General features: G+C 47.6%; 1 protein-coding gene across 1 annotated transcript in view; it reads left to right on the top strand.

Moving 5' to 3' along the window:
* Window positions 1–754: 754 nt before the first annotated feature.
* The window catches only part of ABTB2 (ankyrin repeat and BTB domain containing 2), a 166,251-nt gene continuing 149,176 nt past the window's right edge, over window positions 755–17,829 (top strand). The window contains exon 1 of the mRNA XM_039866735.1: window positions 755–2,063. Within this exon, the coding sequence (XP_039722669.1) occupies window positions 1,181–2,063 (883 nt within the window). The 5' untranslated portion in view covers window positions 755–1,180. The remainder of the gene's footprint in view (window positions 2,064–17,829) is intronic.

Here is a 17,829-nt window from a genome sequence, read left to right as displayed (position 1 = left end):
AATACTCAGAAAATCGCTTGTATAGTTTCACGCTGGGGGAGGGGGTCACGCGCCTCCTGGAGCCTGTCCATTTATTAGGTTCCAGGTTAAGAAGAAATTCTAGTTTCATTGGAGCCTAGATGGGGACATAAGGAACTAGACAGATTTGGGAGGAGAAGCAAGCAGAGGCGTCCCTCCACGCTCCAAACATAACGAGTTTCATCTCGGAAAACGGGAGGGGCTTGGCAGAAAGTGTAGGAGAGAGGTGGAGTACCTGGGTTGGGTCCCCTCCCCCAGGCTACTTGCTCCACCCCCACATCCCGGACCCACAGTTGAAACACATGCGCTGGCGTTGCGCTGCAGAAGTCTTGAAACGGAGCTGCGGACGCCCAAACTCTGGACGGCGGGAAGGGGGAAACGCACAGTAGCTTTTCCTTTACGTTTTTCTTTAATAGCTACCAAGCCTGACGTTAGTACCCCTCCTTCCCTCGTCTCTGCTCCCACCTCCCGCACTCTCACTCGCTCTGTTTTCTCTTCCCCCTCCTCCACCCTCATCCCAGGCGCCGCACCCGACTCTCGGCCTCCAGCCCCGCCTTCGCAGCCGAAGGGTTTCACCCGCGGCGGCGTGAAATCTACATAGTGACCGCCCCTCTAAGAGATCATTGGTGTAGCCCCTCCCCGTCGCGGCCGATGATTGGTGGGCCTCTCCAGGTTATTTGCATGCCGGCGGCCGCCGGGTCCCCAGCTGTGCAGCCGGCGGCCGCCGAGTAGAAGTTTGCCCAGCGCTTTCTTGCCGGCTGGTCCGGGACTCGCTCAGCTCCGGGAGCCGCCTCCTTCTGCCGCCGCCGCCGCCGCCGCCGCCCTGTTCTCTCGGGATTCCTTGTCTGCGGAGGACAGACGCTCTGCTTGCGGGAATTTGAAGTGGACAAGGGGGAGCAAGGAGGAGGAGCGGTGGGGGGCCATTTCAGTGACAGCTTTGCGTCGGGACACGAAGCGCGTGGGGCTCCAGCCGCGGCGAATCTCGCCCACCTTCCCGTGGCCGCCCGGCGGGAGGGCGGGCGATGCAGCCGCCAAGTCCCGCGGCAGCGAGAGAAAGAGGGGCGCCCCGGAGAGCCTAGAGCTTGTTTCTGTCCACTTGAGGAAGGGAGCATGGAGTTGTGAGCGCCCCTCGCTCGACGAGGCCGCCTCCGGCAGGATCCCCATGGCCGGGACATACAGCTCCACTCTGAAGACGTTGGAGGACTTGACCTTGGACTCCGGGTATGGGGCCGGGGACTCGTGCCGCTCGCTCAGCCTCTCGTCCTCCAAGTCTAACTCGCAGGCGCTCAACTCTTCGGCGCAGCAGCATCGTGGGGCGGCCTGGTGGTGCTACTCCGGCTCCATGAACAGCCGCCACAACAGCTGGGACACGGTGAACACGGTGCTGCCCGAAGACCCCGAAGTGGCCGACCTCTTCTCCCGCTGCCCGCGCCTTCCCGAGCTGGAGGAGTTCCCCTGGACCGAGGGAGACGTGGCCCGGGTGCTTCGCAAAGGCGCCGGAGGCCGGCGGCTGCCCCTCTTCTCCACGGAGGCGGTGAGGCGCCTGGCGGGGCTCCTCCGAAGGGCGCTCATCCGGGTGGCCCGCGAGGCGCAGCGCCTGAGCGTACTGCATGCTAAGTGCACCCGCTTCGAGGTGCAGAGCGCCGTGCGCCTGGTGCACAGCTGGGCGCTGGCCGAGAGCTGTGCGCTGGCCGCAGTCAAGGCGCTATCCCTTTACAGCATGAGCGCTGGCGACGGGCTGCGCAGGGGCAAGTCTGCGCGCTGCGGCCTCACCTTCTCAGTGGGCCGCTTTTTCCGCTGGATGGTGGACACTCGCATCTCTGTGCGCATCCACGAGTACGCTGCCATCTCTCTCACGGCCTGCATGGAGAACCTAGTGGAGGAGATCCGGACCAGGGTCCTGACCAGCCAGAGCCCTGACGGTGGAGGGGCAGGAGGCGGGGAGGTGTCCGCGGAGGCCCTGGAGATGGTCATCAACAACGACGCGGAGCTCTGGGGCGTCCTACAGCCCTATGAGCATCTCATCTGCGGCAAGAACGCCAATGGTAAGAGCGCGGGCCACCACCCATGAACGGGGTGAAGAGAAATCCCGCCCTGAGTTTCCCAGGGGGTGATTTTCTAGAATGAACCTGGTGAATGTGCCAGGACCTGAGCGAAAAGTTAGGTCCGTCTGTGGATGGAGGAGTTCATTAAATGTCTGTTGCCAGAGATGGTTTTTCTGGCGACAGACTTTTGGAGGGTAAAGTGGTTGATCTCCATCCTGTTCTGCGTGGCATTGTTACTGACTGGGGGGCTGTTCACTGATTGAGCCTCTTGACCAAACCATTCCTGAACCTCTCTTGAAGTGAACCTTACTACCTTGTGCTCTTTGCTTTGCTCCACTGGATTTATAGTTGGCATCTTTCCAATTGCTGGGCACGTTGACTGTGGTTCTGCCCCCTGGGTCTCTCCAGCCTAATAGCAGCAGCCAGAGGCTCCAAACTCTTAAGACCTGAGCCTTGGGTAAGTGGGAGGGGAGGAAGGGAGCCGAAGGACTGGTGCTGCCTCCTTGGGCTTTGCTTGATTGAAGGATGCCCTTCAGCCTTCTCCTGGAAGGTGGATAGATAGCAGTGGGTTCTTAACTCTGTGTGCCCAGGATGATGGAACCAGGTGATCCTGAATCCTCTTCTCAGAAAGGGAACCGCATATTGGCTCCCAGGGCCTGACTTTGCAAGCCATCACCAACCAAGTGAACAATTGATTAAAATCCTGTGTGATATTAAATACAAAACCTCATGGGCTTTCTTGACAGAAATGATAACCCAGTGAACTAGTAATGGGGAAGAGATGTGGGGGATGGGCAACTGCATGGTGTCAAATCTAGAAAAGAAACCATTGGGTAGTTGAATTTCTCTGAAAGATGACATGGCTTCAGTGCAAAGGGCGGAAGGAAAGTACTTGATCTCCTCCTGGGAAAGGTTAGGGTGTGACATACGTTCAACAGCAAACTGCCTCCCAGACTCCAATTTCAGGAGTCAGCAAACCATTAATTATTTAGAATAGTACTATGGCTAGACATCCTTGCAATCTGATTGGAAAGCCATTGGGCGGGGGCGAGGGGGGCCAGCTTTCAATGGCAAATAAATAGTCAGTGGATGAGACCAGGTGGGTACTGGAAAGGCATAAAAGCAGTCGTGTTTAAACGTGGTTTAACATAATCATAATAGCTAAAATTTAAAATTAGCACTTAATGTGTTAGTCACTGTTCTTAGCACTTTATATGTTAACTCAGCTAATCCTAGCAACCCAATTAGGTAGGTACCTATACTATTATTCCCTTATACAGATGGGGAAACCAAGGTACCCAGCGTTTATGTAATTTGCCCAAGATTACACAGATATTAAGTGACAAAACTGAACCCAAGCAGGCTCTGGAGTTCAAGCTTTTAGTCACTGGAGAAGAGGAAATGGCTTTGTTTTTATTAGTCCCAATTCCAAGAAGAGCAATTGACTTCTTAGGCCTCATTTTAAAGACAGTCTGTATGTACCAGTATGGCTGACTTTGCCTTTCATTGTTTTTGTTTTTAATTCTGGCGCTGCCAAAGGAGATGCCTGGAATGGAAGAGTGTTTGACTTTTAATTTTCCTCCTCTTAGGTCAGAGTTGAGGTCAGTCCAGAATCTCAGTTGGTGATGTCACAGCTGATAATTTGTACTTTGCCCTCTAGGTTTGTGACATCAACACCAGGAAGGAGAGCTCCAGAAGGGGAAGTGGAGGGCAGGGGGATTTCTATCCAGTTGTCAGCCCAGGGGAAGAATTCTAAACTTTTGGCTGAAGGGAGGCCCAGACTGAAATCAAAGAAGACTCCTAAGAGGAAAGACTGAGGCCCTAACCCTATAAACCAAGCTAGTATAAAGGTGGACTGATAGGTGTCGAACAAAACAAAACAAAGCCATGCCCTTCACACTGAGCTGGTGCCCAGCAGGTAGAGGAACTTGTGAGTTTTTCTAACTGCAAATTGAAACTGCCTCTTCAGGGTCCCCTGAAATGCAGAGTGGCCAGAAATTGCTAGAACACAGGTGACTTCCAGTAAAGAGCTTATCCCAAAGGGCCATATTTTTAATCTAGGGTCATCACTCCTTGGGATTTTCTTTTCAGGATGGGTTTTTGACCCCATGATTTGACTTCTTTCCTACCCTGTTCTGCACCCCAAGCAATCCCCCTTAAGTCATGATAGTCAAGACAGGAGAACTCCATGTGACAGACAGGAAAGCTCCTTGGATGTTCAGAGCAAGCATCTTCCTCTGTGTATTCCCTGGTCTCCAGGGAACTCCCTTGCAGGCGAGGTGACCATTCACTTCCACTTAGTAACATGGATGCTCATTTTTTATACATGAAAACCTGAGGGTGACCTCCCTAAACAATAACTAGGCTGATTTATTAAGTCTCTATAGACAAAGTGAAACAAATTTTAGTAGTAGAGCAATGAATTACTTATGCCTAAAAGATGACTTCGGAGGGAAGCATAAACTGCTTAGAAAAGAAATAGAGAGATCCAAACCTTCATTATACTAAAATAAGCACAAGGCCAACAACTTACCATTTACAAAGCTGAAGACTAAGTGGGAAATGGCTACACATGGGAGGGAGAGTGCTGGTTCATATTCTTGTCCTGCTGGTCTTCCCTTTAAATTACATATTTATTGTTGTTATGCCTGCTAATTATATAGCATGGGCACATGCATTTGACTCAGCTATATAGGGCTCATAAACTTTTAATGTCTTCTAACCAGGAGTTTAAGGGCCCTTATCCATCTATTCCTGTCCATTACTCAGAGTGCTGAGCAAATATGGTTCTGCTCAGTCTAGGAGAGATGATAAAAGTTTGGTAATCTTTATAAAACATGATCTCACAGAGCAGCAGAAGTTATGTATCACTTGCTCCTTTGGTATCGATGTCCCTGTTCTCAGGGCACTGTCATTAAGTGATAATATCTTCATGGCTTTCTTATGGGCGGGAGAGAAACCACTTTAATATAGTATTTATAAACATGGAGCTGGCAGGAAATAGAAACTTCTCTCATTCTCTCTCTCTCTCTCTCATCTCTATGAGTTTGATGTTGGGCGTCACTTCTGGGTTTCTTCTTTAGCAGTTTTCTTACTAAGCTTTCATGAGTGTCCATGGCATTTGAGAAAATCTTCTTCAATCTGAGACTCTAGGTTACATGATAGGATTTTGATGAGACTATTCTTACTCCAAAGTAGTAACCAGAATGTGCATGAGGGTAGTTTTGTCATAATGGTAAAGGGCACAGACCTTGGAGTCTCAGTGAGGGTTTGGAGCTCACCTCTGCCTTTATGTGAGTGACCTGGGGCAAATTTCTTGACCATTCTCAGCCTTTATTTTGTTATCTGTAAAATGGAGGGTAATAACAGCACCTAGCTCATAAGGTTGGTATGAGGATTAGGTGAGATCATAGAATTGTAGATCTTAGCACATAGTAAATGCTCAATAAATAGTAGCAATTCATTCAACAAACATTTATTGGGCCCTGACCCTGGGCCCTCCACTGTTAAAAGTGCTGTGGATTAAATGGTGAAGGGGGAGGGAGGGTCCTTTTCTCATGAAGCTTACAAACTAGTGGGGGAGACAAGAAAAAGTAAACAAATAACACTCTTAGCAGTAAGTGTCATTGAAAAAAGAAGAGACAGGTTAGTGGGATAGTGTGACTGGGGCCAATTTAATATCAACCGGCAAAGGCCTCTCTGAAATTTCATTAGCAAATGGCAATATATCAAAACTACTGGTATCTAAGGCAAAAACAACAACAACAACAACAACAATAACAACAAAACGGTGACTAAGAACTTTTCTGAATTATTCGGTTTTCATCTGAGGCAAGTCCCAACAAATATTGCAGCTAAGAAATAAAAGGGCTGCATCGACAGCAGGGATGAAAACTCTCCTAGTTGTAGGACTCATTTAGTGAAGACATTATAGGATAGGTTGCCACTGAGATAATCGACTAAAGGACCAAGGGTTAATTGAGCTGCTAGTTGCTGTTTAATTGGTTTCCACATCTGGGTAGTCTGAGCGAGGAGGGCAGTTTCCCATCTCTATTTTATAGAAGCCAAGGGAGCTGGTAAAACTGAAACAAAGCAAGCTTTGGAAATGTAAACTTATTTTTTTTCCTTGAATGCCTGAGAAATGCAACCTAACCTTAAGTGGTTAGAGGAACAAGCTGTTCTGCTTCCTCCAGAAAGCTTGACCTGCCTTTTCCGCCCAGAATGGGAAGAGCCACCTCTCCTTGGTGTCTCCACAGCACCCAGAGCATGTTCTGGAATCATTTCCTGCTTGTCTGTCTCTCCCATCAAACTGTGAGCTTGCAGGCCTTGCCTCTCCCCTGTGCCTTGCGCCGTTTCTGGCACAGAATGGATGCTCCATAAATGTTTGTCAGGCGAATGATCGACCCCACCATACAGAATGTTTAATTCCAGAAATTTAATTTGAAATCCCTTGACGCCGTGGGAGAACCTTCCCTCTTTTCTACCCTGGCAGGGAATTTCAAGTTCTTGATGAACAGAGGCAGTATTTGGAGAGTACCTAAACCATAGGGACATCATTTAACCTTTTGATACCCTAATTTCTAGCAGAGTTCTGTAAGCCACTTATGATGAGTAAATGTAAATGGGAGGGATTTCAGAATAGAGGGGTTCCTTCAGTGTGAGGTACCCAAAGTCAGGGTTTCACAGCAGAAATCTAATAGGCAAAGGACAAATCAACAGGATTGAGTTGAAAGAAGACGTCAGTTCCCCTAAGAATAGCTGCCTCACAGGGCAATCTCTTGACGACTATTGCTCAGAGAGGTTGTGTCTATGTTCCATGCCACCTGCCTCCACTCTGAGAATGGACTGAGGTGATCAACTGCGGAGACATGTTGGGATGCATAAACAACACTCTAGGGTCCGAAATAAGCCAGAGACACTTTGTCGGGAGCCCCAAGTTTGGTCCTTGTCCCACCGCACTGTCAGTGTCTGTCTTTTGCCAGATAGGACAGTGAGTATATGCTTAGGCCTGCTCTTTGTGCAGCACCTTAACCTTTTTCTCACCTGTGCTCTCGATGGGTCCCCATAACAATCCAGTGAAGAGGCTACCCTTTCACAGAGGGTCTCCAGGAGCCCAGAATTCACAACTCGGTAATGGCCAGGCCGGGACCAGCCCCGTGTTGCTCCAGGCCCAGACCTGTGCTTTTCCTGTGAAGAATCCCAGCAACAAAGATAGTGGAGAGCAGGTCAGCATTCGACCCTCTTCCAGTGGCAGCAGGGGTCAAACCCATAGCAACAGCATCACTTGTTACAGATTGTGTTTGTTAACGGCTGGCTGTGTCCAGGCACTTTAAATCTATTAGGCCAGTGAATCTTCTCAACCACAGTGAAGACCAGGCATTGAGGCCCAAGCATGGATCCTCCTCCAGAGGATGGTGTGTTCCTGTTTAAATGCTGCTCTCTGGCTGTCCCAGAGTGTGCCCTGCAGACGCCATTGATTTTAAGGAGCCATTATTGCTGCTCCTGAGGGGGCAGGGAGCTCTGCTGACCAGGGAGAGGCTTAGTGTCAGGTTCTGGGTGATCAATAAGCTCAGCTGAATGGAAAAGCTGCAGACTCCACTGCGATACTCTTCCAAGGGGAGCCAAGTCAGCTCTGGAAAGGTGGACACATGGGAGGAAAGCACCCAAAGGCAGCCAGCTTGCATTTAAACCACTAGTCTCGGGAGCTCAGTTCACTTGCTGTGGAGTTGGCAGAAAACCCTTTATGAAGGGGACTTTGATTTCCTCAGATTCCGCTACCGTGTCAGGCCACTAGTGAAATCTCAGTGCTAGGAGCTCAGGGAGAGAAGGAATCAGCATAGCAAGGGCCAACACGCTTTGGTTTTGAAGTCTGAGTTGGGTCTCAAATTGCTTTGCCTCTTACCAGGGCCTCAAGCAAGTCGCCTCAAGTCTTCATTTCTCTACTGTAAAATGAGGAGCCAGGGTCGTTGTGTCCAGTACATGCTCAGGGCTCCCAGTACCTTAGAGCTGCTGCTGGGTTTAGAGTTAAGAGCTAATGCTAAGAGTGTAATTCCTGGCTCCCTCATGAGCTGCGTGACCCTGGGCAGGTTGTCCAACTTCTGTGCTGGAATTTCTTCCTCTATAAAAGGATTTCTCAGCCTTGTCACTACTGACATTTTGTACTGGATAATTTTTGTTATGGATCTATCCTGTGCTTTATAGGATGCTTGCTTAGTGTGAGCATCCTGACCCCCCACTTACTAAATACCAGTAGCATACCCGCCTCTCTCTGCTGCCAGCTATGATGATCTAAAATGTCACCATACATTGTCAGATGTCCCCTGGGGGGGGGGGCGGCAAAATCACCCCTGGTTGAAAAACACTGCCTTATTAGAGGACTGAAAATAATATCCAACTCATAGAAGGTTGTGAGGAATTAATAAGTCTCTGTAAGGGACTTTGCACTGTGCCTGACACATAAAATATTCTGATTATCACCATATTTTTGCACATTTGTGTTGGCTACATTGGTGGTGTTCACTTTTGCCAAAGTGGGAGTCTCTAGGGCAAGGGAAGAGTGTGACCCACATCCCAGGGTGATAAGTATAGTCGCAAGGCTTTCTCTAGTGACTAATAGGTAGGAGGAAGTTACAGAATCTGGGAAAAGGACCCTGGTACAAGCCACTCAGTTGTGGCTTGGTGACCCCCAAGATGAAGCAGGCTGACAGTGAGATCAGACCCCTCCCTCTAAGTTTGTGCCTGCTCCTGCCAGGATGACAGCGACAGTGCAGACTTGAAGCTTCAGGCCCCAGGGAGCAATTGTGCAGTGGATATTGGACCCCACTTGTTGCAGCTGCCAAGTCCAGAGCCACAGGACAGCAGGTGTTTTGTGTTTTTCTGGCCTGTCATGTAAACACACTTTGTGGTCGTCTTGCTTGTTTTAAAAAAGGCCTAAATGGTTTTGCAACTTTGGCGGTATGTTTGGAGCTGCATGCCGAATTGGGAGGAGAAGCTTAAGAAACACAGCCCACGTGAGCCTGAGAAATGCCACGCTGGCCACATTAATCAGCTGCTTACCGAGCACCAGCTACATACAAGGCAATGGAGATGGACTGGATGAGGACGAGAACTGATCTTGCCTGTCAAGGAGTTTAGAATCTAGTAGGGAAAGCAAAGCAGGTACATAGATCCTTACAAGGAAGTTTGTGGTTACTGCATTCAAAGGACAGGGCCGAGGCTGATAACTCCCACTTCCTATGCAGCGCTGCCCATCGTGGGTACTTTTCATGTGCTATTTCATTTAATCTTCCCAAGACTCTCTGGATGATAGATATAATGTCCACCCCATAGATGGGGACCGTGAAGCTTTTATGACTTGAGAGCTCAGAGGGAAGAGTTGAGTCCTGCTCGGTGGGTGGGAGGGAGGCAGGGCTGCTTTGGGGAGGATGTGGTGAGTGAGCAGTGGGATTTGGGTAGGTAGAGCTGTGAGAGGGAAGAGGAGATGGTGCAGAGAGCCCGGGGGCTTCCATACAGGGGGAAGCGGTGTGAGCAAAGACCTGGAGGCCAAAGTCTCTGTTTTGGAGAACAGCAAGTAACACTGCTGGGCTGGGCGGTTCAGATGCATAACAAGGAGGAGCAGGGCAGATAAGACAGTAAAAAGGAAAACTTTCCCACATCTTTTATCCAGATGTCACGAAGCCTGCCAGAGTGCAGGGAGAGAGTTTTCCAGAACTTATTTTTATAATTCAAAAATTGAGTGTGTCTGCTCCCCACCTCATCTTAACCACAGCCCCAGACCTCCCATCACCCCTCCTGGTGATTGAAAGCTTGACCTCAAGAATGTCCTGGTCTGCTGTCCTAGCAATACAACTAATGAAAGCAGACTTTAACCAAGCGAACTTGGGTTTAGAGGGCCTGAAGAACAAGGCTTCGATCGACTTTGCTGCTTCTGTTGAATTTGGCTTCTGACTCGGCATTTCTTCCATGGCCCTGAACATAGCATTTTAGGCCAATGCTAATCCCAGTACAGAATGAAGCTCAGGGCTGACAAACTCATTAAATGAGACCATTCGACTGACTCTTGCCAAGGCAGGATTCTCAAACGTGGGGCGATAAAACAGGATGCGATAAGAGGGTCCCAGAACTTTCTTTGGTTATAAGTCTGACTTGATATATTCAGTTTCCAGTTTATCATTTTGGAAAATAACAGCTCAATTCTCAGAGAGGTTTAGTCACTTTCTAATTCTCGGTGAAGTTGTTTCCAGAGTATTGATAATAAAGATTTCAATCACGTTAAATGTTTGATGTTGTGGAACCACCCTACAGCTCAAGCCATCTGGATTAGACTTCCTAGGAACCAGCTAAATTTTGCTAACAATAATAAAATGGGATAGATCATCAATGGCTTAGCTCATAACTTGGGTGTTAGTCCTTTTCCTGACCTAGTGTTATAAAGGAATTTTCTTGGCACTTGAAAAGGAGAAACTTCGAACATTTTGCAAAAATACATGTATAGTCTTTTGTGGTTCGTAAGTTGGGGCCCATTGTTTGCCTTCTAAAAGTGAGCTGAGATTGAGGGTTGAGGTCAAACCCAAGAAGGAAAAATGAAACAGGAAAGCCGAACTTGGAAGTATCAGAGATGCAAGATCAGGGGTAGGAGACATTCAAATTCAACCTCGAAGTGTCTAAACAGGCCTTTCAGGGCATGAAAACCATCCCTAAAATCAAGGTCAAGCTTTTATTGAAAAGTTAAGGTTTTTAAAAATTCTATATCTTTTAAAATCTAAAAATCAGTGTTCTGCCGTGAGGGGAGTTGTTAATAAACATAAGCTAAGGCTTATGTACCAAGCGAGTGTACGTACAAGCGTTAGGACAAGCGGGTGTATGTACAGGCATCTAGGACAATCAAGTGTGTGTACAAGCATTAGGACAAGCATCTAGTTCGGGGAGCAAAGGATTTGGATCCAGAGAATTCTGGGTCGGAGCTTGGCCCCTCCATGACCTGGAGTGAATCACTCCATGTTCTCGGCTCTCAGTTACTTTATCTGTGCTGTGAAGAGGTCGGACTAGATTCTCCAAGGGCCCTTCTGTCTCTGATAATGTTTCTGGACCCCACATGGGCACTGTGAAATCATTTTCCTAAAGTCGAGCCCTGTAATTAGTATCCTTGGGAAAGAAGCATCCCAGATGGAGCTGGATGTACTCTCTGAAGACCTGGCTGAGGAGAAGGGCTAAACACCATCCTTTTTATATTGGGATTAACTGTGATTACTGTACTTAGAGTTTTTCTCCCCCACCCCCCTTTCCTCAGAAGGACGAATTCTATCTACTTTTGGCTGACCTAACACTTCACTACTCGACAGCTGTGTCCAGGCCCTGGCAGCCCTGCACTGCGGCGAGATTGGCTCTGAGGTGACTTCATACCACCGGTGTTTGAGCCCGCCTACCCAGACTTGGGTATTTATAGCAGGGGAGCAGCTCAAAAAAAGAAATTAAATCTGCTACACCCTTCTTTATACTATGTGGGACAGAGACAGGCATTGTGAGGAATTTAGAAGGCAGGGCTATATAATCCAGCAGGATATTTTTAAATGCTGTTTGTTGCAGTTGGCAGGGCCGGTTTTTCAAAGAGGAGGGAAAGTGAGAGTAAGTGAGGATGACAGGCTGCCAGGAATTCTGAAGGTTGAGACATGCAGCTCTGAGGTATATGGGCTCTGAACCCCAATTTACTTCACAGTCACAAAGTTTGAGCAAGCCTAGGTAAATGGAGTGGCTTGTCATCCCTCTTCCCCATAACCCACGCACCCTACAAATCCCCAAGTTGAAAATTAATAAAATGTTTTGATGAAGTCAGAACGTACATCCCAAACTGGAGTTGCTTCTGTGAAAACCAGGGGCCTGGTGCTGCTTCTCTAAACTCATCTCAGCAGCTGGGTAAATTAAGTCGCATATGGGGACACAATTTGGAAGGAAGTTGCTCACAGCTGTTTTTCTGGACATAATCCTCCCAGAATGAGCCAGACGAGACAGAACTATGCCGGGACCCAATTCTGTAGCAGGTGAGAGGGCCTCCGGGATAGTTAGGCCTGCATCACAGTGACCCCCACCTGTCTAATGGGTGCTTGTAAAGTATCCTAGGAAAGGTTGATGTGTTTTCTACCATGTTGGTCTTTGAGGAGACAGATGGTGATTGTAGCGGGAGGTTCCGGGGATTAGGAACAGGAGAGAGACCAAGAGTTTGGTTTGGGTACATCCACTTGTCCATTCAGCAAATATTTATTGAGGACTTGCTGTGCACCGGTCACTCTTCCAGGTCTTCCTGATAGAACAAGTGAATGAAAGAGACTTGAAGTAAGGGAAGGTGCAGGCATATGGATAATGAGGATGAGTAAGGCCTGTTGGAGGAATCACAATGAGGCCACCAGACTGGGGAAGAACAGCTAGTGCCTGGTGGGTTCAAGGAGACCACTGTGGTGGGGATGCTGAGAGGACAGTGGGAGATGCAGTTGGAGAGGGAATGGAGCAGTGGTTAGCAGGCGGGGCCTCTTAGACCATTGTGGAGCCCCTTGGCTTTTAACTCTGAGTCTGCTGGGAGCCTCTGGACAGACTTCAGCACAGAAATGACATGATCTGATTCGCATTGCAACACGATCGCCCTTTCTGCTGTGCTGGAAATGGACAGCAGCATCCAGTGTGGAAGCTGGGTGACCACTTAGAAGGCTTTGCAAGAATCCAGGTGAGAGAAGATGGTGGCTTGGACCAGGGTGTCAACGGCTTGAATGTGTGAAGAATAAGAGAGAAATCAGTATGACACCAGGGTTTATGGTGTGAGCAACGGAAAGAGGGAATAACCATTGACTGAAATGGAAGCAGCTGTGTTTGGAGGAAGCAGGATTGAGCCAAAGGTCTTAGTGTGATGTTGGTTGCACGTCTCGAATTTAATATATAGAGATATCAAGTAAGATGTCAGCCTCCAGATCTCCTTGACTGAGAGGAAAGGCCTCCTTGAACATGCTTAATCATATGATGGATTGAAACATTGTCCTCCTTTGTCCTACCCGAGGGTAGGCGCAGTCCAGCAGGCCTGGATAAGGCCTCGGGCAGTAGAGATTTAATTTTCAGTCTTATAATTCTTTGGTTGATGGCCTTAAGAGCCTCTGAATTTTGCTTTCTAGCTTCTTCACAGACAGCCAACAGCCTTTAATGAAGATCATCAAGTCCACAGTTTCCTGTCATTAGCATGTGGTCTGTTTAATTGGGTCCAGTTGTTCTGTGGATTGATGGTGCTTTGTGTATATGACCTTCAGTTCTGGGAAAGTGAGACTCCATATTCGGGCAGCTTTGGATTCCTGGAGGTCAGGTCTGGGTCAGATACTTAGCCAGAAGGAGAACTTCCTTGGGTGCTTAGAGAAGGCATAGGGGACCAGAGTAGTTTTAGAAAGGCTTTGGAAGCATCCGAATACCTGTTGGTGGTTTGACCTCAGCTCCCCGGGAGAGACATGGCAACACAGGGTGGCTCAGAGATGGAGTATGAAAGCGTCACCACTGCCTGACTCCAGCTAGTTACTTGGTCTCTGAACCTCGGTTTTCTTCTTCTGTTTAATGGGTATATCATGAGTCCTAGCTCATAGAGTTTTTTTCAGTGACTCTTAACCCTAGATTCACATTAGAATCTCCTAGAGAGCTTAAAAAAAAGGTGTGTGTGTGTGTGTGTGTGTGTGTGTGTGTGTGTGTACGCACACACGTGCGTCTTACGGCCCCACTTCCAGAAATTCTGATATAAATAGTCTGGAGTGGGGCCCAGATCATGTGGGTAGAGTCTTTGGAGAGTCTGGTGCTCAGTGATCACTCAGACATTAGCTATTGCTAGTGGGGAAAGAATCATTGTTCTCGAGTGCTCATTTCCACCCCACCCGGGACGGTGACTCTCCTTCACTTCACAGCTGCGCTGCTCTGGCTCACGCATCTGGAGGGATCACGGAAGAACACCCACAAGAAGTTCGAATTGTTAGGTTTGCATGGAAAGGGCCGAGAAAGATCTAGAATGGCAGTGGCACCGTATAATTTATTTATCCCACTGGTAAATATGGTGGGTACTACTAATTCCATCTTTAAGAGGAGTAAACTGAGGCACAGAGAGGTTAAGTGACTTGTTCAAGCTCACACAGCTAAGAAGAGGTAGCGAGTGTAATCAAACCCAGGCAGCCTTACTCTAGATTCCCTACTCACCGACCGCACCAAGTTCCCTCCCCAGCCAGAGAAACCAAGAAATCTGAATTCTCAATTCTGATCCCCAGCACATACCTACCATGGGCCTTTACTAAGTACCAGGCCATATGTCATGTGTTTCACATGTATGATATCATGTGAAGTCTTATAATCGCTTAACGAGATGTGTACTTTCCCTACTCCCATTTTATAGCTGAAGAAACTGAGGCTCAGAGAAGTCCAGGTGGCATAACTAGTACTTGAAACAGCAGGATTCAAGCCAAAGTCTGCTGGGCTCCAAAGTCCTCATTCGCCCTGCTGTCCTCCACTGCTTCTGTCCTCCAGAGTGGCCTGGGTGGGGATGAAGTATATGCAGTGATTTCCTGAGCAAAGAAATGAATGGGTTGGTCCAAGAGGGCGAGAGGAACTGAAGCAAGTCCAAAGCATCCTCACTGCTCCTGAACAACCGAGCCATTTAAGTGCCTTAAAATAGTAACATCGCTCAGTGGGGTGGCCAGCCTGACGGGCCTGAGGGCTGTGGTGTAGGTATTTGTTTCTCTGCTTGTTTAAAGATATTCCTGCACAGCTTCTTTCTCTTCTGTTGGTGTGAATGAAATAACCTCTGCAAGACTGTGTGTGTGTTGGTTGCTTAAAATAGTTCTAGAGGAAGAACGTTTGGAAGCTGTTAGCTCCTTGAGTCTATTTTCTCTTGATTTATGACACCTTAGAGAGCGCTGGGCCTCTTCTTGTTTACCCTTCTGGCTTTTCCTTTCCACCATATTTTAGTCCTTGTATCATCTTAAGCTAACGGAGTCTGTCACCAGAGAAAGGGGCAACTTTCCTAAGTAACTGAGGATTCTCTACACATTGAGTTTTGTCTTTTAAAAGGAAAAAACAATGAGGTGAGGCCATTTGTTTTGGAATCAGCCATTTCTCTCTTCCAGCTGCAAAGTTTCCAAGATCATAGCAATGACATTTGCTCTGGGGCAAGAAGAATTTATTGTTTTATTTATTCACACCAAGGCCTGATCTGGGAAGTATGAATTTTCTTACATCCTTCATCATGTGGTGCCCAGGAGACCTGAGATGCTGTGAGTGAGGGGAGCTGCTTTGCTCAATACTGCAGCCACTAGCCATGTGAGGGTATTTAAATTTAGTAAAATTTAGTAAGGATAAAAATCATTTCCTCTGTCACACAAGTCACATTTCTAGTGCTCACTTGTCACATGAGGCCGGTGGCTACCATATTGGACAATGCAGCTATGGAACATCTCCATCATTACAGACAGTTCTGTGGGACACATGGTCATTAGAATGGGTCAGCAGGCGGTCACTTGGGACCAGCTTTCTGGGTTTTCACGGGTCTCAAAATTTTAACATTCTTCAGCTTCTCTAAAGCCCTCTGTTTGCAGAAACAAGAAGATTCATGGAAGTAGAGATTAAGGCCATTGATTCTTGTGGCTCTAACCTCTGGACCCTTGACACTAGGTCAGGATTTATGATTTCCAAGTTGCGTGCCTAGGGCAAGTCACTTAGCCTCTCTGAAGCTGTTTTCTTGTCAGTGAAATGGTGATTTAAAAATACCTCTTAGGACCCTGAATATGCCGATCCCATCTGATCTCGGAAGCTAAGCAGGGTCAGGCCTGGTTAGTACTTGGATGGGAGATCACCCAGGAAGACCAGGTGTTGTAGGCGTTAAAAAAAAATGCCTCCTAGGGATTTTTGAAGATTACACAAAATGACAAAATATGTATAAGACACTTAGCAGAATGCTTGCCAGATAGTAAGCACTTACATGTGTTACAAAGTTTTCCATGCAGGCTCCCTCCTCCCCCCCCCCCCCCGCCCCCCGCAAGCCATACAATATCCTCTGGAGACAGACATTGTTGCTATTTTCAAGATGATGAAACAGGCTTTAGGGAGTGCTATTTATTGCTACTGTCACAGTTACTGAGTAGTACTTGAACTTGAGTCCTGTTTTTTTCCTTCAAGACGCTTCTTTCTTCCTGGGCTGTTGATTGAACCCCTTATCATAAGTCAGAGGATGTTTATTTGTGTCTTTGAATTAGAAAGTCTTTTGAGCTCACTTTCATTCAGGAACTGCCTGTTCCTTCCACCATTTGAGGTGAGCTCTTTTCAAAGGTGTTTTGACTGAGGTTGGCCTGTCTGTATCTACTTGCAGAGCTGTCACCAAGAGAGTTACTGCCAAAATCTGTGGCTCCTCGGACATTGACGTTTACCCAAGAGGTTAAGGTTTTTAGTGCTTCTCATGCCCTGTGGTCCTTTTGCATCTTCTGTTGTGAGGAATGAGCTAAAGAGAATCTCAGTGGGATCCTGGCAGAAGGATGCCCTGGAAGGAGTGTCTCTTGAGAATATTAGGACCAAAGGGGGCCTCTCTAATAGGTAGAGGGGTCTGGGAGGATTATTGCTCACAGTCGGGACCTGAGTTCAAACCCTGATCTATTACTCATTTCCCCAGATCATATAGCTAGTTATTTAACCTTTCTGTGCTTCAGTTTTCCTATCTGTGAAATGGGGATAATACTAGAACTTGCCCAGCATAGTGATATTGAGGATTAAATGAGATGACGTGAAAAATAAAAAAATAAAAAAGCACTTCGCCCCATTCCTGGCACATAGCAACCACCAACTACAGGCTGCTGTGGCCGTCTTCATCATCCTTGCTTCCTGATAATGGCATTTGGTGTGTTGTTTGCATTTTCTACTTGGGGATGTATTATCTGTCTAGTGGAAAGACATGACCCTGAGGGAATTAGCTCTTAGAGTGATAGTCTAAGTTAAATTTGTGTATCATGGGCCTCCGGGTGGTCTTTTTTTCTTATTTCTTTCCTTTACTTCCTTCATCTCCCTCTCTCCTCTCCTTTTCTCCCTCCCTTTCTTCCTTCCCTCCTTCCTTCTTTCTTCTTTCTGGAGGATGATGGAAGTAAAAACATGATTCTGTGAAGTTGTCATCTCAGTACCTCACGCTGTAACCACCAGCCTGCTTCCCTCCTGCTGTTCTGAGCTGTGTAACGAGCACCACCCAGTCAAACAGGGTAATCAGAGCTGGATTGTTTCTATAGGATTAATTTGTGGTGTGAAAAGCCCATATAGTTATGCAATTGCCACTCATTTGTTCACATCCAGAATGTGCTAAATCTGCCAGCTTGTAATGAAATCCAAATCGCCTGGAGCCATATGTAGGGAATCCAGTCATTTTCATCACAAGTGTTACAAGAGATGGGCTTAAAATTAGGGGACACTGAAGGCCACTGAGAAATGGCAAGATCCCTATTTTCCTACTGCAGATGGTTCTACTGAGGGAGGTACCACTCTCAAAGAGAACCTTCCATGAGAAGAGGAGAAGGATGCGAGGCCAGGATATTGCGATATTGTGTTGTCATTTGTGTAACTGTTGGCCCTCCCAGGCTGACGAAACTGTTGTCCTTTGTGCAACTTCTTTGGCACTGACAAATCACTCACAGTTAATGGGTAACTCGAACCCTTCCTCACAAATAGTTGCTTTGTTAGTTATCTCCGCTGTGGTCTCCTTCATTTTCAGCATGGCCCCTCAAGCCTC

This window comes from Pteropus medius, unplaced genomic scaffold (genome assembly GCF_902729225.1).
Source record: "Pteropus medius unplaced genomic scaffold, Ma_sr-lr_union100, whole genome shotgun sequence".
In the NCBI taxonomy this organism is placed as follows: Eukaryota; Metazoa; Chordata; class Mammalia; order Chiroptera; family Pteropodidae; genus Pteropus; species Pteropus medius.
Note: the sequence above shows the minus strand (reverse complement) of the source record. Positions and strands in the feature narration are given on the sequence as shown.